This window comes from Aethalodelphis obliquidens, unplaced genomic scaffold (assembly GCF_003676395.1).
Source record: "Aethalodelphis obliquidens isolate GAN/ISIS:26980383/991018 unplaced genomic scaffold, ASM367639v1 scaffold52, whole genome shotgun sequence".
Lineage (NCBI taxonomy): Eukaryota > Metazoa > Chordata > Mammalia > Artiodactyla > Delphinidae > Aethalodelphis > Aethalodelphis obliquidens.
The window spans coordinates 3,121,716-3,141,657 of NW_020837996.1; the positions used below are offsets into that span (position 1 = coordinate 3,121,716).

At 48.7% G+C, this 19,942-nt stretch overlaps 1 protein-coding gene and 1 pseudogene across 4 annotated transcripts in view; both read left to right on the forward strand.

Moving 5' to 3' along the window:
• SH3PXD2B (SH3 and PX domains 2B) overlaps window positions 1-19,942 on the forward strand; it is a 113,556-nt gene that overhangs the window by 26,263 nt on the left and 67,351 nt on the right. For all 4 annotated transcript variants that reach the window (XR_003428267.1, XM_027084295.1, XM_027084298.1 and 1 more), the window contains exons 2-3: window positions 6,141-6,221; window positions 19,501-19,576. Coding sequence is in view for 3 of the 4 variants with exons in the window: in XM_027084295.1 (XP_026940096.1) it covers window positions 6,141-6,221; window positions 19,501-19,576 (157 nt within the window). In the remaining variant the exon portion in view is untranslated. The remainder of the gene's footprint in view (window positions 1-6,140; window positions 6,222-19,500; window positions 19,577-19,942) is intronic.
• LOC113608317 (uncharacterized) lies at window positions 6,331-6,430 on the forward strand (annotated as a pseudogene).

Genomic DNA, 19,942 nt, shown 5'->3' on the forward strand with positions numbered 1-19,942 from the left:
ATTCTTAACCACTGCGCCACCAGGGAGGTCCCCATATATCCTCTTTGATGAAGTGTCTGTTCCGATCTTTTGTCTATCGTGTAATTAATTGGGTTGGTTGTTTCCTTACTGTTGAGTTGTGTTTTTTTTTTTTTTTAATATATTCTGGATATAAGTTCTTCTTCAGGTATGCAGCACGTGTTTTGAGGGCTACACCAGGGAGAAAGTTATAAGTGTCACTTCCAGGCAGCATGACATGCACTATGTAAATCTCTGAAGGAAATCTGCTTATTTATTTATTTACTTATTTATTTAAATTGTGATAAAATATACATAACATAAATGTTACCATTTCAACCATTTTTAAGTGCACAGTTCAGTAGCGTTAAGTACATTCACATTGTTGTGCAGCCGTCACCACCATCCATCTCCACGACTCTTCATCTTCCCAAACCCATTAAGCACTAACTCCCCATTCCGCTTTCCCCAGCCTCTGGCAACCACCATTCTACTTTCTGTCTCTATGAATTTGAAAACTCTAACTACCTAGTATAAGTGGAATCACACAGTATGTGTCTTTTTGTGACTGGTCTTTTTCATTTAGCATAATGTCCTCAAGGTTCATCCATGTTATAGCATATGTCAGAATTTCCTTTTTTAAGGCTGAATATAATATTACACATTTTGCTTATCCATTCGTCTCTCAGTGGACGCTTGGGTTGTTTCTACCTTTTGGCTATTGTGACTAATGCTGCTACGAAAAAGTCTGCTTTTAATTGCTTAACACCAGGCCACTGAGTATTAACTGGGTTTGGGATATAATCCAAAAGCCAAGGTCAGATGTGTTAGGAATGCTTTGGTTGCAAGTAACAAAAACTAACTCATACTGACTTTAAATAAGAAAAAAGGTTTGGGCTTGTGTGTGTGGAATGTCCGGGATGCCAGGTCCGGGGGTTCAAGCAGTGTCACAGGACATGCCACTTTTCTCTCCCTCTGAGCTCTGCTTGTTTCTGTGCTTTCTACATCTTAAATCACGGTGTAGAGTTCTCCCAGCTTGCCACTGCAGTGGCAAAAAGGGTCTCTTTCCTGATCATGCCATCAGAAGTCCCAGAATTGAGTCTCATCAGCCTGGCTTGGGTGACGTGCCCACCCCTGAACCATTGTTGGGATCAGGAACTGGTAGATTCTGGTTGGCCGGGCTTGGGACACATGATACTCCCTATCACAAAGACTAGGGGCGGGAGAAAGGTGACCCTCCAAGGGAAATCAGGGGCTATTACCAAAAGGAGAGAGGAGGTACCAGATAAGGAGGAATACCGGATACCTGCCATGAGGGAAAAGCGAACTGCACAGCTCATGTGTGCCGGGCATTGGCAAAGCCCTATATGTACCTTAGTTATTGCAGTGAGTCCTCCGGGGAGATTGCTGTCCTCATTTTAGAGAGAAGGACACTGTGGCCAGAGAGATTGGTACCTTGTGAGTTTCACCAAACAGCAGGGCTGGCATTAGAACCCAGTGCATGGGCTCTTTCACCAGCCCCCAGACCGTGGGCAAGGCCAAAGCCCTACATTGGGACAATTCTCATCAAAAAGTTAGATCTGTGCCTAAAAATGCAGACATTGTGCTCAGAGGTTGATTCCAATAAACCAGTTAGATCTGCTACAGAGTTCTTGTACCACAGGGACAGACTTTAAAAATTGTAAACAGGGCTTCCCTGGTGGCGCAGTGGTTGAGAGTCCGCCTGCCGATGCAGGGGACGCGGGTTCGTGCCCCGGTCTGGGAAGATCCCACATGCCGTGGAGCGGCTGGGCCCGTGAGCCGTGGCCGCTGAGCCTGTGTGTCCGGAGCCTGTGCTCCGCAACGGGAGAGGCCACAACAGTAAGAGGCCCGCGTACCGCAAAAAAAACAATTGTAAACAAGGGCTTCCTTGGTGGCACAGTGGTTAAGAATCCGCCTGCCAATGCAGGGGACATGGGGTCGAGCCCTGGTCCAGGAAGATCCCACATGCCACAGAGCAACTAAGCCCATGCACCACAACTACTGAGCCTGTGCTCTAGAGCCTGCGAGCCACAGCTACTGAGCACGTGTGCCACAACTACTGAAGCACGCCTAGAGCCCGTGCTCCACAGCAAGAGAAGCCACTGCAACAAGAAGCCCACACACCGCAACAAAGAGTAACCCCCGCTTGCTGCAACTAGAGAAAGCCCACGTACAGCAACAAAGACCCAACTCAGCCAAAAATAAATAAATAAATATTGGGAGATTGGGATTGACATGTATATACTAATATGTATAAAATGGATAACTAATAAGAACCTGCTGTATAAAAAAATAAATAAAATTCTAAAATGCTGGATAAATAAAATTTTATAAAAATTAAAAGAAAACTAGAAAATATTACTGACAGAAATGAAAAAACACCTAAATAGAGTGACACACCTAAAAAAAAATAAATATAACTAAATAAATAAATTTTTAAAAAATTTTAAACAAGAGATCAAGAATGAATTATGTAAGCAGAATTTGTTTTTTCTGTTTATGGGTGTATGTTTTGGGTTGGTTTTAAAATCTTTGATGATATTTTATTTTATTTTTTTCTTGTTTTTAATCCACATTGGCATTGTCCTTCACAGATAGTCATACAGACTTTGTTTATACATCCCCCAGGATGGGGACCTTTGGTAGGGTATTTTCTGGGACTCCATTTACCCATCTGGAAGGTGGGGCCATTGGGTTGGCTGAGTTCCATGGTCCCTTTCAGATATGGAAAAGCCCCCTTGCTAGTTTCCCTGCCCTTTTTCAAAACCATTTTCTGCACAGCGGCCAGAGGCATATAGATGGATATTTTTTTAAAACATACATTAAATTATGTCAAACGCCTCCTCCCCAGCCCCCTGCACCCCTCAGAACTTCAATAGAATAAAAATCCCTCACCGTGGCCTATAAGCCCTATAAGACCCTTGTGATACAGCTGCTGCCCCTCCTGGCCACATCCCCTTCCCTGACAGCTCTGTCCTGCCATAATGGTCTTCTGGTTCCTCAAACATTCCAAGCATTTTCCAGCCTGCGTGTCTTCATTTGTACTTTGCATTCTGTCTGGAATACACTTTCCTCAGCTCTTCCCCAAGCCAGTTCCTCAGCCTTCAGGTCTCAGTTCAAAGGCTGCTCCCTCAGAGCAGTTCCCTTCCAAGAACACCCTCCACCACCATCCCCATCCTGCGCTACCACAGCAGGCTTTGGGGTCCTTCCTAGCACTTACTGTAACTTAAATTATATACATATTTCCTCATCTGATGGTTTATTGCCCATCTTCCCACTGTCCAAGGGCAGGGTCCGAGGCTGTCCTGCTGCTCATTGTAACCCAGCACCTGGCAGAGGGCCTGGTACACAAGAGGTGTTTAATAAATGTTGTAGAGTGAATGAATGAATGGGAGCCACTCTAAATCGACACGCTGGAGGCTTGCTTAAGCAGCATTGATGTTTTCTTTCTTTTTCTCTCTCTCTCTTTCTTTCTCTTCGTTGCTGCGCATGGGCTTTTCTCTAGTTGCGGCTAGTGGAGGCTGCTCTTCGTTGCGGTGCGCGGGCTTCTCATTGCGGTGGCTTCTCTTGTTGCGGAGCACGGGCTCTAGGCGCGTGGGCTTCAGTAGTTGTCGCACGCGGGCTCAGTAGTTGTGGTGCACGGGCTTAGTTGCTCCACGGCATGTGGGATCTTCTTGGACGAGGGCTCAAACTCATGTCCCCTGCATTGGCAGGCGGATTTTTAACCACTGCACCACCAGGGATTCCCCTGTTTTCTTTTTAATAAGACTAATGACTATTCAGGTGGCTTTGGAGACAGCTCTTTTTGTCGTAAAATCACTTTTCCAGGGTGACTCTGCCTCCCAAAGGATGCCCTGCCCTGTCTTTTGGCTCTATGAGGTACCCAGGACTAGTGGACACAAACAAGGCCGGGGGAGGTGGGATACCTGAATCCCTGGTGTTGAAATAGTCTGTCTTTCTGAACTGGGGCCGGGTAGACACTGGGGACTCAGAGTGAAGGGTACTAAGATTTCTTGAACTTTTCCTCTCTGCAAGGAGCTCAGAGCTTTACCTCTGATAATCATCACAATTCTATGTAAGATGGGCTCGATGACCCCATTTTACAGATGGAAACTGAGGCCCTGGGGGTTAGGAAATTGCGTGAGTCTAGAGTCCAAATGCCTTCCTTCCTGCCTTGCTTCGCTGAAATGAAATAGATGTTGGATTTAGAGTGGTTGTTCCTGGTGAACCCCTTGGCTGGGCATTCAAGGGCACCTCCCATCTTGTCCTGATTTGTCTTTACATTTTTCATCTCTTCTCACCTGGCAAATCTTCTCCCATAAGTCCCTGGTGTTCAAAATGGGCTCTGGCTCTGGCCCCCCATAGCTCCTCCTTTTCCTGTTTTGAATGAAGGTATCCTAGCAAGAACTCATTTGGGAAGAGACTTTGTCTAAAACCGCTTTGGAAACCACTGCTAGGCATGGTCCCCCATACTCCCTGAGCTCGTCTTTGCTCCACCATCATCCCTTACCACCGACGGTCTCTTCTTTCCTCTCCCGCTATCTAGATCTACATGTCCTTCAAGGTACACCATGATGACTTCAAGCTTCAGAGATCTCTCCCGCCCCCCTTCCTGCATCCGTCAGGACTAAATTACATGTGTCAGAAACCCAGCTTAAACTGGCTTCAGAAATAATCCCAGAGTGTGGGTGTTGCCCAGGATTTACTGGCTCAGGAAACTGAACAGACAAGGAGTAGATAGAGCTACAGGCAAAGCTGGACCTAAGGGTCAGACTGTGTCATCAGGATTCCACTGATACTGGCCTCATTCTCAGGCAGGCTCCTCCCAAACGATGATGAGATGGCCCCCTGGCATCTCCATGTTGCATCCTAACAGCCTAGCAACCTCAAAGAAAGAGAGCTTATCTTTCTCAGGGGTCAGAGCAGAAGTCCCAGGGCTGATTCTTACTGGCTGTGATTGGCCCGGCGTGGGGTCATGTGCTCACTCCTCAACCAATCACTGTGGACAGTGGTACCCACCTTGGTGTCTAAGGGACTGTGTTGAGGTAGGGAAGGAGGCTCCCAGGAGGAAAGTCAAGGCACTCTGGTTGAAGGAAAGGTTAATCAGTACTGGGCAAAAAATAACAGACGTCCCCTGCGTACATGTTACTTATCTTCGCTTATGCACGTGCTGTCTCCGCAGCTTACCCTCCACTCACAGAGGCAGGGGCCCTGCCTGTGTACCCCCCTGGCCTCTTTAACAACACCTAGCCCCTCGTGTTTATACAGCATTTCTCTGTTTCCAGATAGCTTTCACATATGTATGTTTTAAGTGTCAAAATTACCCTGTAACCACAGATAATTTGTGCAAGCCAGGAATGGATGTGCTGATCCCTTCTCCCTTGAGTATCCAGGTGGTGTCCAGGGCCGCCAGAGCCCCCAGCCAGATGCTGTGACCTCCTGCTGCCACCGTGGTTTGCCCGAATTTGTCGTCAATGCATTATTTTCTGTGTGTGCTGTGACTTGTGACAGAGATTGAAAACATGGCCCTGTGGTTTATAAAGTGGCTGTCTCCATCCTCCGTCTTAATTGAGTCCTCACACTCTCCCGGGAGGCAGCGGAAACAGATGCTGTTAACCCAGTTTACAGATGGAGAAACTGTCATGCAGAGGGAAAAGATGAGTCAGCCCAGGCCCTAACTGGAGAAAATGGCTTGATGGCGTAGCTTATGAGAAATACAAGAGAGCTAAGAGCCGCAGGTTGCTGTGCCTTCTGACAAGTCCAAGTTTTAAGAATGATACTGACAAAGGAGCCAGCCCTGGGGCTCTCTGAATTGAGTGGGGAGTAAGAGATCGTGAGAGTAACAGCGTCTCCTGAGATGAGCAGGGTGCTTATGCTTTCCTATACCTGATTTCATGGAATCCTTTGCACAACTCCCAGAGATGGGGGTATTTAGACCTATTTTATTGAAGAGGAAGCTGGGGCTCAGAGAGAGCAAGTAACCCGTCCAAGTCATACCGCTGGTCAGGGGCAGAGCTGAGATTCAAACCCAGGTCTTTCTGACTCTGAACTGCTTTGGTCTTGAGTCCTGGAGATGGAAAGACGCCCTTGGTGTTCACGCCTGTCTCCATCCCTCTCTGCAGGTCTACATCATCCGTGTCACGTGGTCCAGCGGCTCCACGGAGGCCATTTACCGGCGCTACAGCAAATTCTTTGATCTCCAGGTAAGGATTTGGGGTCTCCGGTGAGCTGCAAGGTGGGGAAGAGTTTATTTGGACTTACTTTCCACTTTGACTTCACAGCCACAGTGTTCTTGTTTAAAATGATGTCTATGCACTCACCTCAGCAGCACATATACTAAAATTGGAATGATGTAGAGAAGATTAGCCTGGCCCCTGTGCAGGGGTGACACGCAAATTTGAGGAGCGTGTCTGGGGACACGCTGGGGACATAAGTAATGGGCTGTATTGCCTTATGCTTTGATATTCAGTATTTTCCAAATAAAGGCTCCTGTTGAGTGCTCCAGACGGAGGCTGACCTGGAGACCGTTTCTGTTGGCCTTGAAGTGCAGATCTTGAACTGGTGTAGTCATGTTGAGTGCGTTCAGACCTCGTGGACCTTTTCTGCTCTCAAGACGGACCCACGTCTGTTGCCTCACCTTGGCCTCCTCTCCCCATCAGCCTCCTTGCTCGGCTCCTAAAATGCCTGCCGTGCTCTCAGGGCACCGTGCTCGCCTTCTCCTCTCCTCCGAGGCCTTTGCATTAGCTCTTCCTCACCTGGAACACCTCCTGCCCCCTCCAGCCCCCTCGTTGTCTCATCCTCTGGGAAACCTGGTCTGACTTCATTCCCTGGCCAGCAAAGGCCACCTCCTCTGCACCCCACAGTTCTGCATCCCTCTCTCCTGACTCTATTGAAGTTGTCTGCCCGTCCCCCTCTAAACTAGGACTCTCATGGGCAGGAACCACATCTTCATTATCCTCTCTTTCCTTCATGTTTTATTCAAGGACACTGTATGTATCCAGTGAATGTTTGGTGAATGAATGAATGAACAAACGAAGGAATGAACTATAACCCCCATGAGCGCCACCAGTCTCACAGGAAGCCTATGTGGACAGCTCTGTGTAAGCCCCTCCCCAGGAGGGTAGACGATCTCTAATCCATGGGTCAGCACCAAAGGCCAGCAACTCAAAGCAAGTGTGTCATGAAAAGTCACAGTGCCTGATATGATGGAACAAAGTTCTTTAGAAAACACAGACCTCAGGAGGAGATGGGAACTTGCCTGGCTTCCTGACTCCATGAGTGTTCCCTGCCACTTGGTGAGGGGCTCACATAGCTCACAGGCCAACGTAAGGCCTCATCGAGATGACTGTCTTCTTTCCCTCTGTGTACCAGTTAGGATCCTTTGGTTACAAGGGACAGAAACCCAACTCAAACTGGCCTAAGTAGATGGGGGGATTTAGGGGGCTGGTGTGACAGAATGTCCTGGGAGAAGGAAACTGGCAGGCTTCAGGTGAAGCTTGATACAGGGTTCTCCTCTGTGTCCTCTCACCCAGCTTCTTCCTCTTGTTCTGAATTCCCAGTTTCCTGATGTTGCTTTATCCTCAGATCCCACATGGTTGCACAATGCTCTGGGCTCACACTTAGCAGGAAAGAGTGAAAGGTCACTTTGCAGAAGTCCCAGCAAACACAGTGTTGTGTTTCATAGGCTCATCTCGAAGCCAGTCGGTATGGTTGAGGAATGTGATGGCCAGTGGGCTTATCCAGTCCCTGCTCTGCCTCTCAGTCAGGGAGGTGGGGACTGAGACCTGGAGAGAACAGCTGTGATCCGATGTAGAGAAGGCATTGTGGGGACGTCAGGAGACAGCCCGGGTCCTCCACACACCAGCCTGTCTTTCTGCCTTCCATGTTCTCTCTGGAGGTGATATTAACCACCGTCATCCGTGGTTGAACAGACCTAATCTGTTCCTAAAAATGTCAAAGAGAGAATTTTCAGAGCCTGTGCTCCAATATTTTAAAAGGGGGAGGGGAGATAATAATGTGCCCCTAACCTGTTTCCCCAGTATCACCAAACAATCTACGTTATAAATTGCCAAGAGTCATTGCATACTGGACAGAAGTTGACACCAGTTACCTAATTACTTAATATGTAATGAACTCATAAGTGATGTTTTGTGTTCACTATGCAACAAACCAAACAGTATCATATACAAATGATATTTTTCTTCTGGTCCGCAGCAAACATGTACCAAATGTCAGTACCCAAAGAGGCTCTATGTTAAAGACGTTAAGATACCATCTAAAAGGGACTTGGCAGGAGCAGACACGGGCATGGGCGGGGGAAGGGCTGACCCTGGAGGAAAGGCAGGAAAGACGATAGCAGTAATGCCCCACACCTCCGAAAGTGGTCCTGCGTGAGAAAGACAGATCCACACCCCCTTGCTCAGACGCAAGAGTGATTGATGTGATCCATTTCGGCAGGTCTTTAGAGTGTGGGTGTCGGGTAGATATTTTGCAAGTCGCTAGACTGATTTTTCATGCACCGAGGGTCCGTGTTACAGGGGCAGCAGTGCTACCTATATTTTTGCTTTCAGAGGCCTCTCGCCTGCCTGATGCTTCCAAGAAGGAACAGAGGGGGCAGAGATGAGTGACATGGGTGATTGCTAGCCTAGGGCTTATTGGCACCCACAGAGCAGACACCCACTCAGCTAGCTTAGGCAGAGAGAAGTGGGGGTGGACTGATGAGAGGAGGCCAGTGTGCCCCCACGGAAACCAGAGCCGGGAGTACAGCCGGCCTCACAGGGGCCCGGAACCAGCAACAGAATGACCCACTGGAAGCCTGGCAGCTCCCGGGCCGTGTGTCCCGTGGCCACAAGCTCTCCCATCGAACCTGCTCCCTTTCCCGCCAGCCCCTCTGGACCAGCTTCTTCCACCAAACAGCACCTTCAGTCCCCAAGTTGAAGTGCCCTTCCCTGAGTCAAGGCACTGGAGTTGGTGGGTTCGGCTCCAGTCTCTGGGAGAGAGCATCTGAGTGTCAGCCTCCTGGGTCAGAGTCCACCCCCACCCCCCACCCCCCGAGCCTGCTAGCTGTGGCCAGAGGGGTGGGGCGGGTGGGACAGCATCATCTAGAGGAGGAGATTCAATGAGAAGAGGGTGGGGAAGAGGCCCTGGTGGCGCGGACAGAAATGCTCACTGCTGCCCTTTGGCAGCCTATGGGCCAGGCAGTGTGTGGGGAACTTGACTGTGTTACCGAGTTCCCTATTCCAGCCTCGCCCAGGGCTTCAGACCTTGACTTCTGGGGTTAGGCAAACCTGGGTTCATTCACATCTCAGCTTTGCCTTTTCAGGTCTCAGCCCAGTGTCACCGCCGTATGTTTCTGAGCCTCAGTTTCCCCATCCACACACTGTATTAAGAATGAAAGCACTTTGCTCACATCTGCCGTGACAGTTCAGTCAGTTGTGCTTTGCTCGGTAAGCGTTATCTGTCATCTGCTGTCGCTCTGCTCACATGGGATTTGCCCAAGGTGACATTGTTTGGGAACGTTTTCGAGCCAGGGTTGGATCCCAAGGCAACCTGGTCTGAAGCCTGCATTCCCTCCACTCTCCTGTTCTAACTCAACTTTCTTATTTCTACCAGAACTTAAAAGTGAGGTTTCCTCCCCTCCAACCCCAGCATAATTAGTAAGAATTGGAGGTTTGCTGCAACATAAATAGCTGCCTTAGAGTCTCCTCCCGTAACAAAGTCTTCTAAAGACGGGGCTTAAGCCAGCTTTAAAGAGTCCCAGATGGGCAACTGGAGTGGGAGAGTCCTGGAATTCCAGAGGGTCCTGCTGTCCTGGAAATGGCCTGCCCTGCCCCCGAGCCCCGCACCTGAGAGAGGGAAGCTGGAAGAAGGGACTGATCCCAGGGACCAGGCAAGGAGGCCGGCCTGCATGGGGCTGCGACACCCTGAAGTTGGATGGTTTCATGATTCCTCCCTCCCTGTCTGGCGAGTAGCCTGGGCTTTTGCAGCAGTAACTTGGCTGAGAGCATGGGGAGGGTCAAGCTTTCGTGGAGGAGCAGCTCGGCCAGTGTGGCGTAATGGAAACAGCAGGCGACTCAGTCAGGAGACTTGGGGCCCAGCCACCTGTTCTGTGTGGCCACGGGCACACCCCTTAACCCCTCTGTGCCTGATGGTGATTTCTTCATCAGTAGCATGGGGCTGATGCTAGGGAAACAGCTGGCATTCCTGAGGTACTGCCTGCTCAGCATCAGGATGTAGTGACTCATTTAATCCTCATGTCAAGCCTATCAAATGATACAGATGAAGAAACCCAGGCTCAGAAAGGTTAAGTCATTTGCCCGAGGTCACACAGCCAATGAGCATTAGAACTCGGCTTTGAAGCTGGGCAGGCAATACCGGGGTCCACAGTCTTGGTCACTCTGCTCTTACCAGTGGCTACTTCACGAGGCTCCTTTGGAGTTAAAAGTGATGATGTGTGTCCGGAAGAGGCAAATCCATAGAGACAGAAAGCAGATTAGTGGTTGCCGGGAGCTGGGGGGAGGGAGAAAGGAGGAGAGACTGTTAATGGGAACTGGGTGTCTTTTTAGGGTGATGAAAATGTTCTGGAATTAGATAGTGGTCATGGTTGCACAACCTTGGGAATATTCTAAAACCCACTGCATTGAACACTTGAAAAGGGTGCATTTTATGGTATGTGAAGTATATCTCAATTTCTTTTTGTAAAAAAGTGATGATGTGTGTGAGAGCAGTTTCTGGGCTGTCGAGCCCTGAGCTAGTGTCAGCTGTTGGGATTATTGATAGGCGTGGGTTGCTGCTAGGAATTGGCATGAAGATTAGAGTAGGCGGTGATGCCAGTTTAATAGAGTGGTTAAGACCCTGGGCTTTTATCCAAATGCTGCCACTTCCTGGCCATGAGACCTTGTTTTAGTCAGAAGTGTTTTAGTTGCAGATGACAGAAACCCAGTCCATATGGATTATTCAAAAATTACATTGATTAGCTAAATGGAACTGAGAAGACTAAGGGTACTTGGCTTCAGGTATGGCTGGATCTAGGTGCCACAGGGTGAACCAGGACCTGCCTTTCTCCACTTCTTGGTCTCCTCTGTGTCCAGGCAGGGTGTTGTCTGGTATGGTGGCAGCCACAGCTCCCAGCTGTATCCAGCGGTCAGCTCAGTGACTTCAGGGAAAAAGAGAACACCCCAACGGTTTCAGCACAAGTCTCATTGGTTCCTCTTGGGTAATGGCCAGGCCAGTCAGGGCCAGCCCAGGAACTGGAGTAGAATCAGCATCAATCCATGCTGACTAATAGAGGAGTAGAAGATTCCCCAGAGGAGATCAGAGACCTGCTGCCAAAGAAGGGAAAATAACCTGTAGATGACAAAAAAGTAAATGTCCCCTCTGGTGGGGGCAGGACACTCAGGCAGAGGAAACAGTCTGCAGAGAGGCCGCTGGGGTAGAAGAAAGGAGCATGACTCAGGCTCCTACATGGGAAAAGAAACTCACAGTCAACCAGCAAGAAAGTCCCCTTTCTGACAGATCACCTTCTGATATGATTTCCCAACTCCCTTGTCTTAGGAAAGCTGGACTCTGATAGTCATGCCTACCACTACTGGTTAACATCTGGCAACGTGTCTCACTCATGTGAGGGCGCTCTGGCAACGTGTCTCACTCACGTGAGGGCGCAGGCGGTAGAGCCCTGGGCTTGGAGTGGGAAGACCTGGTGTCAGGTCCCAGCCCTCTGTCTGACTGGCTGTGTGGCCTTGGGCAGGGCCCTCAGCCTCTCTGAATCTCTCTTTCTGCCCTCATCTGGGCACACTCTGGAGAGTCTATCAGAGTGTAACAGAGGGAGCTGGCCTCCGAACAGGGCACTGGGTGGGGACAGGAATGCCTGGAGAGCTGAGGGCAGCGCCTAGCGGAAATGTGGTTGGTTGAGTGACGTCATAACAATATCGGCAACTGTTTACTACAAGGCACTAGATGTCCATATATACGCCATCTCATGTAGTCCTCACTTAGAGGCCTGAAGTCAGTGTTGTGTCCACGTCACAGATGGGGGAAGGGAAGCTCAGAGAGGCAGAGTCACGTGCCTAAAGAGGAGCATGGCTGGACTCAGGCCCAGGTGTGGTTGAGTCTGAAGCCTGTGCTCCTGCCTCCCGAAGGTCCAGGATTGCCTTCGAATCTGTCTGCTCTTAAGAGTTCTGTCTTCTGAAGACAGCAGCCCTCTGAAGGCCCGTTCGGTACCTCCCTGTGAGATGCAGGCATAGTCTGTCCTGCAGAGGACTGCTCTGAGCAGAGCACGAGCCCTGCACAGACACGCCTCGGATGTGTGACGGGTACACTTTACCCTGTGCCATGTGACCTTTGCCCTCTGAGTTTTCCCACTAGTTCATTGCATCCCCCAGGCCGAGGGTCATGGTCATCCCTGGAGCCAGGTCTTCCCTCACAGAGGGCACAGTGAAATGTTTGCAAGTGTTCAAACAGTGTCCTCTGTGCCAGCCAGGGAACTCAGGCAGGGCTTGCTTCCTGGAGGAGGTGACATCTGAGCAGGGTCTTGATAATGAGTAAGGAGTTGCCCCACTGACAGGATGGGGGAGGGCATCCCACACAGAGGAAACCATGTGTGCAAAGGTGCAGAAGTGTGAGAGAGCAGGACTGTGAGCTGGGCATCTTGCAGAATTCTGACAGCGGAGGTGGCGCCAGGGGGATGCACAGAGCCAGCTGGCTCACCCTGCCCGGCAGGGAGTTCTCGAGAGAAGCACCAATGACATGTGTCCTGGAAGCAGGAACGCTCCATGCTTAGGGGACTGCTTCCAGGCACGGGGGCTTTCCGGGGGATCCGTTTCCCAAATGCAGCACATCACAGAGCTGAAGGCAAGCCGGAGGCGGCATCTTGATCTGTGCCTTTGTTTTTCCCCAGAGAAGGGAACCGGAGACAGGAGAGGCTGTCCCAGGTCACACAGCAAACATCGTTTGTTTCCAGTTTCTGTTGAGATAGAACTGGCCTGTCCCCCTTCTGAGAGTTTTGTAGCCCCAGATGCACTTAATGAGCTTTGGGGACTGTCTGCCCAGAAGCCCCCAGGCTCCACCGCAGAAGCCAAGGGGAAGGGAGTGTTTTTCTCCTGTCTTTTCTGGGAGCAGATGTAGGAGGGGCAGGGCTGAGGTTCTCGCTCCCTAGGCGGGCCTTGCCCAGCTGGGAAGACATCCCAGCGAGCTCCTAGTCAACACCTGGCCTAGGATTCCACCAACCATCTATACCCAGATACTGCCTTTGCTGAACCCTGAGACACACTCTTTCCCCAGACATTGTCTTCTGAAATTGGGGTGTGCCTCCCACATGTTTTATATGCTTAATGGAATATTTGTTCCCTTCCATCTGAAAAGCCGTTGCCATATTGATGGTATAGAGCTGAGAAAATACGGTAGCTGCCTTTTCTTCATACAGCACAGTCATCCCTTGGTATCCCTGGGGGAATTGGCTCCAGCACCACTCCCTTCATGCCCCTCGCCCAACAGATACCAAAATCTGACGATGCTCAGGTCCCTCATGTTAAATGGCCTAGCATTTGCTTATATCATCCTCCCGTATACTTTAAATCATCTCTAGATTACTTATAATACCTAATACGATGTAAATGCTATGTAAATACAAGGTAAATGCTATGTAAATTGTTGCCAGCCATGGTAGAATCAAGTTTTGCTTTTTTGGAACTTTCTGGAAGTTCCCCCCCCCCGAATATTTTCGATCTGCCATTGGTTGAATCTGCAGATATGGAACCCAAGGATATGGAGGGACCAACTGCAATTCTTAATTTGGAAAACAGAAAGAGGCAAGGTGTGTTGGTCAATTGCGTCTAAGGCCCAATGCAGGTTCTGTTGCCGCCACCTGGAACATAATTTCTCCTCTCCTAGACAGTGGCTGACCAAACCAGTTAACCACTTTTTCATTCATTTGTTCATCCATTGATTCATTCATTCTTTGCATAAATATATCCCAAGTGCCTACCACGTACCAGTGAGGGGGGCGGGGCAGGACACAGGGCAGCCTAGTAAGGGGGTCGGGCTGAGAACATGCTGCCCTGACTGGGAGGGACAGCAAGGAGGAAAGAAGTGGACGGACAAGGAGGGGCGGCAGGCTCCAAGGGGCATGTCCAGGGGCATGCCGACATTTAGACAAAGCAGCTCATCGAGGGGACAGAGTCCCCAAAGACAGCCAACCACGTGCTGTAGAGCAGGTCCAGCTATGTTGTAGCGTCCTGCTCTGAGAACCACACGACTCCCCGCCAGCCTGCAGCTGCCCACGATGGTCACCGCGGCCCTTCTGCACTGCCTGCTCTTGCTCTTCTGGGACGCGAGGCCTTTGTCATAGTGAGGGAGTAAACCCCTCCCAAGTCCAGTCTGCCGCTAACACAAACCACGTGTGGACCTCCACGCCAGCCTCCACGGTATTTTCCTTGGACAGCCTGTCTCCTCTCCCTCCACCACAAGCTGTGTCTTAAAAACTGCTGATGGAGTGTTCTCTCGTTCCCCTTGTGATGTGGCAGCTTGACGTGGCTCCCCCTCCCTTCCTACCCCCCAAGACTGACTCACTTTCCTCCTCAATTTTCAGTCCCCTGCACCCTCAGCCCAACTTCCTTTTATTATCTGGGGGGAGGGGTGTGGACTTGCCAGTTTCCAAGGATACCGTCTGCAGTTGGACTTTGCGCGGCATGCCTCTGGTCCTGCCGCTGCAGACATCCCAGGTCTGGGGGGTCCCTACAGAGGGTCTGGAATGCCACCCATGTCTGTTTCAAAGCCTGTGAGTGCCAAGTGTGACAGTTCCCTGGATAGAAGCAGCCTGTGGCCTGTGAACCCAGACACACTAAGACCAAAAACAAAACAGCTCGCAGGCCTCTGATCACCTGTCCTCGCGAATAGCAGTCATACAGATTGCAGTTACCGTTGACGGGAGGATAAAATGAAATAAAGCTAGATACGGCTAAAAGAGGAGAATGAGTCCAGCCCTGTGCCACTAGTCACGTGAGGCTATTTTAATGTAAATTTAAGTTAATTAAAATTAAATAAAATTAAAACGTCAGCTTCTCAGTCGCGGGAGCCACATTTCAAGTGCTCAGTAGCTAGCCCTCCAAGGGCTGGTGGCTGCCATAAGGGACAGCAGAGATATAGAACATCTCCATCATCGTAGAAAGTTCTATTGGAAAGCCCAGCTCTGGCCACTGAGGAGACCTGGGTAGTCGGAGGAATTTTACCAACCTCAAAACACAGCCTCATTGTGGAATATTATTCAGCCTTAAAAAGGAAGGAAATTCCAGCACATATTATGAAACGGATGAACCTTGAAGACATTATTCTGAGTGAAAGAAGCCATACACGAAGGACAGATACTTATATGCAGTGCCAAGCATAGTCAGATTTATAGAGATAGAAAGTAGGATGGTGGTTGCCAAGGGCTGGAGGAGAGGAATGGGGAGTTAGTGTTTAATGGATATAGAGTTTCAGTGTGGGATGATGTAGAGGTTCTGGAGATGGAGGGTGGTGATGGTTGCACAACAGTGTACTTAATGCCGCTAAATTATACACTTAAAATAGTTGAAATGATCGATTTTATGTTATGTGTACTCAACACAAAAACACACACACAGTGTCAGTAAATAATGAACATTTTTCCCAAATAATTCTCAGAATAACATTCATTGTGGGCAGAGTGCAAGGAGGGGGCATTTCTTGTTGAGCCCCCAGTGCATCCCCACTTAACAGTTCACATACAACATTCATTTACACAACCCCCCTGCCCGGCAGACTGTGTCTGTCATTCTGCAGGTGGTGAATCAGACTCATCAGGCGAGGTCTCTCGCCAAGGACACACAGCCGGCCTGAGGAATCATTAGGATTAAACCCCAGGGCTGTCTGGTCCCCGGGGATAATGTCTGTGGTTAGAGTTTGCAACATTAAACCCAGGTCCGCTGCCTCAAATTAATAACACTTGGGGAGACACTTCAGCTCTTTGAGCTCCACTTATTTGGATAGAAGCAACTGAGGACACAGGGTGAGAGAGTAACTCTCTAAGACAGAGCTGTGAAGACCACGGGGAAATACAGTGCTGGGCAGGGCCTCTTTAGCCAGTGTGTACACATTCAGATAGGGGCTCAGCAGGAACCTGGGAGAGCGCATATAAGTGGGGTACAGTGGACAGATTACCTTTAAAAAAAAATAGTTCCCCTGAATGGTGTTCCAACACTGTCTTCACAAATAAAATTGAGAAGGAAAAAAAAAGATAGTGTTAGGTCAAACCTATAAATCTCTAAAAAGATGCTGCAGCTAAGATTGATTAATCACCCTGCCTTTAAAAAAGAAGCATGCTGTTTGCCTGTGCATGGAATATGAAACTTACCTGGTCCCAGGCTGATTTTTCATGTTCATGTGACACTCCGAAGCTGCCTAAGAGAGTGATCTTAGGGGAAAAGAATGGGATTTAGATTAAGATACCTGAACTGGCTGGACCACCACTTAGCTGTGTGACCTCAAACAGTTCATTGTGTCCTGCTCCCCAGTTTCTCCATCTGTGACATGGGGGTTGTCCATTGCTTTCACAGGATTATTATGAAGGACAGATAAAATCATACGTCTGAAAAGGATTAACTGTAAACAGTCAAACCAGTTAGCAGTGGTTACTAATTATTATTTAATATTAGTAATGTGAATATTATTAATCGGAGGTACTCAGCAAACATCTGAAGCTGCCCCCACTCCCAAGTTTCACTCAGATGCGTTCATTGGTCTAGCCAATTTTTATTGAGTGCCTACTATGTGCCAGCATTGAAAAGCTCCTGGATTCAAAAAGGGAAGCCTCCCTTTCCAGCAAGGCCCACTGTGGCCTCACCAGCTGCTGAATGATGTTGAACCAAGCATTTCCCCATCACCGCACAGCACAGAATAGGGGCCAGTTGGAAATCACAAATAAAACCACAGCCTCATGGGCAGCCCTTTAGGGTTGCCAGCCAAGCAGAGTCTGACCCTCCTACGCAGGGGTGTCACATAAAACAGTGCTAAGGAGGCAGGGAGCTCCAGCCTGGATAAATGGCCCTGTTTCCTGAGCGCTGGGGAGCAATCCTTTTTAATTGCCTTAGTAGCATCTCAGAGGCGGGTGAGGCAATGGCAGAGAAGCTGTGGGCTTCTGTCTCTGGCCCTGCCCCTTGCTGGCTGCAGGCCCATGGCAGATTTCTTCACTCCTCTGGACTTCAGTTCCCTGGATAGTAATGTCCACCTTGAATGGGGTATTCTGCAGATTTGGTGAGAGGATATGTCTAAAGAATCTAACCTGTGCTTGGCATGTAAACTTGTTTCTCTTCTCTCCCACTTCAGGTCTCTCCTCCCTCCCCCTACACTATAGCTGTGCTTACTTCTCCAGGCTATTCGAAGCTGCTTTTATGCTATCAGAGGGATACATCTTTTTTTTTTTAATTGAAGTATAGCTGATTTACAATGTTATGTTAGTTTTAGGTGTATAACATAGTGATTCAGTATTTTTGTAGATTGTACTCCACTATAGGTTATTACAAGGTAATGGCTATAATTCCCTGTGCTGTACAATATATCCTCATTACTTATCTATTTTATACATAGTAGTTACTATCTGTTAATCCTATACCCCTAATTTGTCCCTCCTGCCTTCCCTTTCGCCTTTGGTAGCTACAAGTTTGTTTTCTATGTCTGTGAGTCTGTTTCTGTTTTGCATAAACATTCATTTGTATTATTTTTTAGATTCCACATATAAGTGATACCGTATAGTATTTGTCTTTCTATGACTTATTTCACTAAGCATAATATTCTCTAGGTGCATCCGTGTTGCTGCAGATGGCAGAATTTCATTCTTTATGGCTAATATTCCATTGTATGTATGTATGTGTGTGTGTATATGTCTATGTGTATACACACACACACACACACCCCACATCTTTGTTTTTTTTCCTCTCGTGAATTTGTTTTTGTTGCTTCTTAATCCAGTTGTCTATTGATGGGCATTTGGATTGCTTCCATGTCTTCGCTATTGTAAATAGTGCTGCTATGAACGTTGGGGTGCACGTATCTTCTTCAGTATATACCCAGGAGTGGGATTGCTGGATCATATGGTAGTTCTATTTTTAGATTCTTGAGGAACCTCCATACTGTTCTCCATAGTGGCTGCATCAATTTACTTTCCCACCAACAGTGCACAAGGGTTCCGTTTTCTCCACATCCAGAGGGACACATCTTGAGTGCCAGAATGACTTTCTCCTTGAGGTAAAATGATGGGCGGGCCTCTCACATTCAGCCATCACTTCAGGAGGCTCAGGACTCCCTTTTCTTCTGCTTGAATCCTGGGCCCATATACTAATCAGGATGGGTTACGATATGCTGCTATGACAACTAGCCTCACTGTACACAGGGTTTATTTCTCACTAGGGCTACATGTCCATCAGAGGTTGTTGGGGGCTCTGGACCCTTGCTGGCAGAGAAGCAACACTCTGGAGCATGGCCATCACGTGGCAGATGGAAATGAAGAGTGGTGAAACAAGCACCAGTCCTAAGTCTTCCACCCCAAAGTGAGCCACGTCTCTCCTGCTCACAGTTAATTGGCCACGTCCCACTTCAAGGGGGTGGGGATGTACAAATCTACCAAGCGCTCAGGAGAAGAACCAGAAATCTGGTGACAGCATTTATGACCACACAGCCCAGCTTTAATCTGTAAAGCCATGTTGGCAGTTGGTATCATTATGGCCAACTAAGGATGAGGCCCGAGGTATGTCACTTCCCCCGACCGCAAGTAGCAGATCCTGGTGGCTTTGTATATCCAGTCAGATACTTCACATTTATTCCTTAAAATGTCAGAGAGGCATTTAACGTTATCAGAAAACATGAAAGGTTTTCGTTTTGGGTGCCCCATCCCTGTGCTTCCTCTAGCCTCACAGCAAGCCTGCACCTACCTCTCTAGATGCTTCCTACACCACCCTGCAATGACCATTCTACTTTTCAGTCTCTCTCTAGACACTGAATCTTTTCATCGCTGCACCCCATGTGCCTGACACAGAACCAGGCATGGAGCTGAGCCAGCCTGGGGAATTCTTAGTGGGGCAGGGGCGTGTCATGATCTCGCAGGTAATGATTAATTGAGTCTCCATAGTTTGTTCCTGAACACAGCCTGGCAGTTCTTAGGAAACAGGATGACCTGCCGTCTGTGGAATTCTGGGGGCTCTGGGGCTGTTGTTCACGCTTCAGGTCCTGTGGCTGGAGCGCCCGGGGGAACTGAGAATGGTCTCTCCCAGCTCTGAGCCTTCACTAGTCTGGCAGCTGTGGACCTAGAGGATTGTTTGCATGGATATCCTAGGTCCAGTTGACACTGCCTTCCCCATTAGTTTGGAAAGCTGAACAAAGTGAACTTTTATATATCGAATCACACAGTTCACACAATTCCTTTAAAATGTCAGAGATGCATTTATCAGGGTTTTTTTTGTTATTCTCCCCATTTAGATGCAGATGTTGGACAAATTTCCCATGGAAGGAGGACAGAAGGACCCCAAACAGCGGATCATTCCCTTTCTTCCAGGTAAGTGAGACACATGCTCTCAGATGGGGCCTCTGGGCTCCCAACACAGCTCTCAGGTCTCTCCCCTCCTCCTCCTTGAGGCATTGTCCCAGTGACCAGACCTTAGTCATTTGTTGAAATCAGTGCCTAAGGATATGGGCTTTGGAGTTAGAGGCTATGCTATTTACCAGCTGCTTGACCTTAGGCAAGACACTTCACTTCTGGGATCCTCGGTTTCTCCCATCTCTAAAATGAGAATAATTCAAGGTCATACAGTTTGTATAGTGAGTGGCATCTATTATAATGGCTACTGTATTTGTTTTCTTTCTTTCTTTTTTTTTAATTGGGGTATAGTTGTTTTACAATGTTGTGTTAGTTTCTACCATA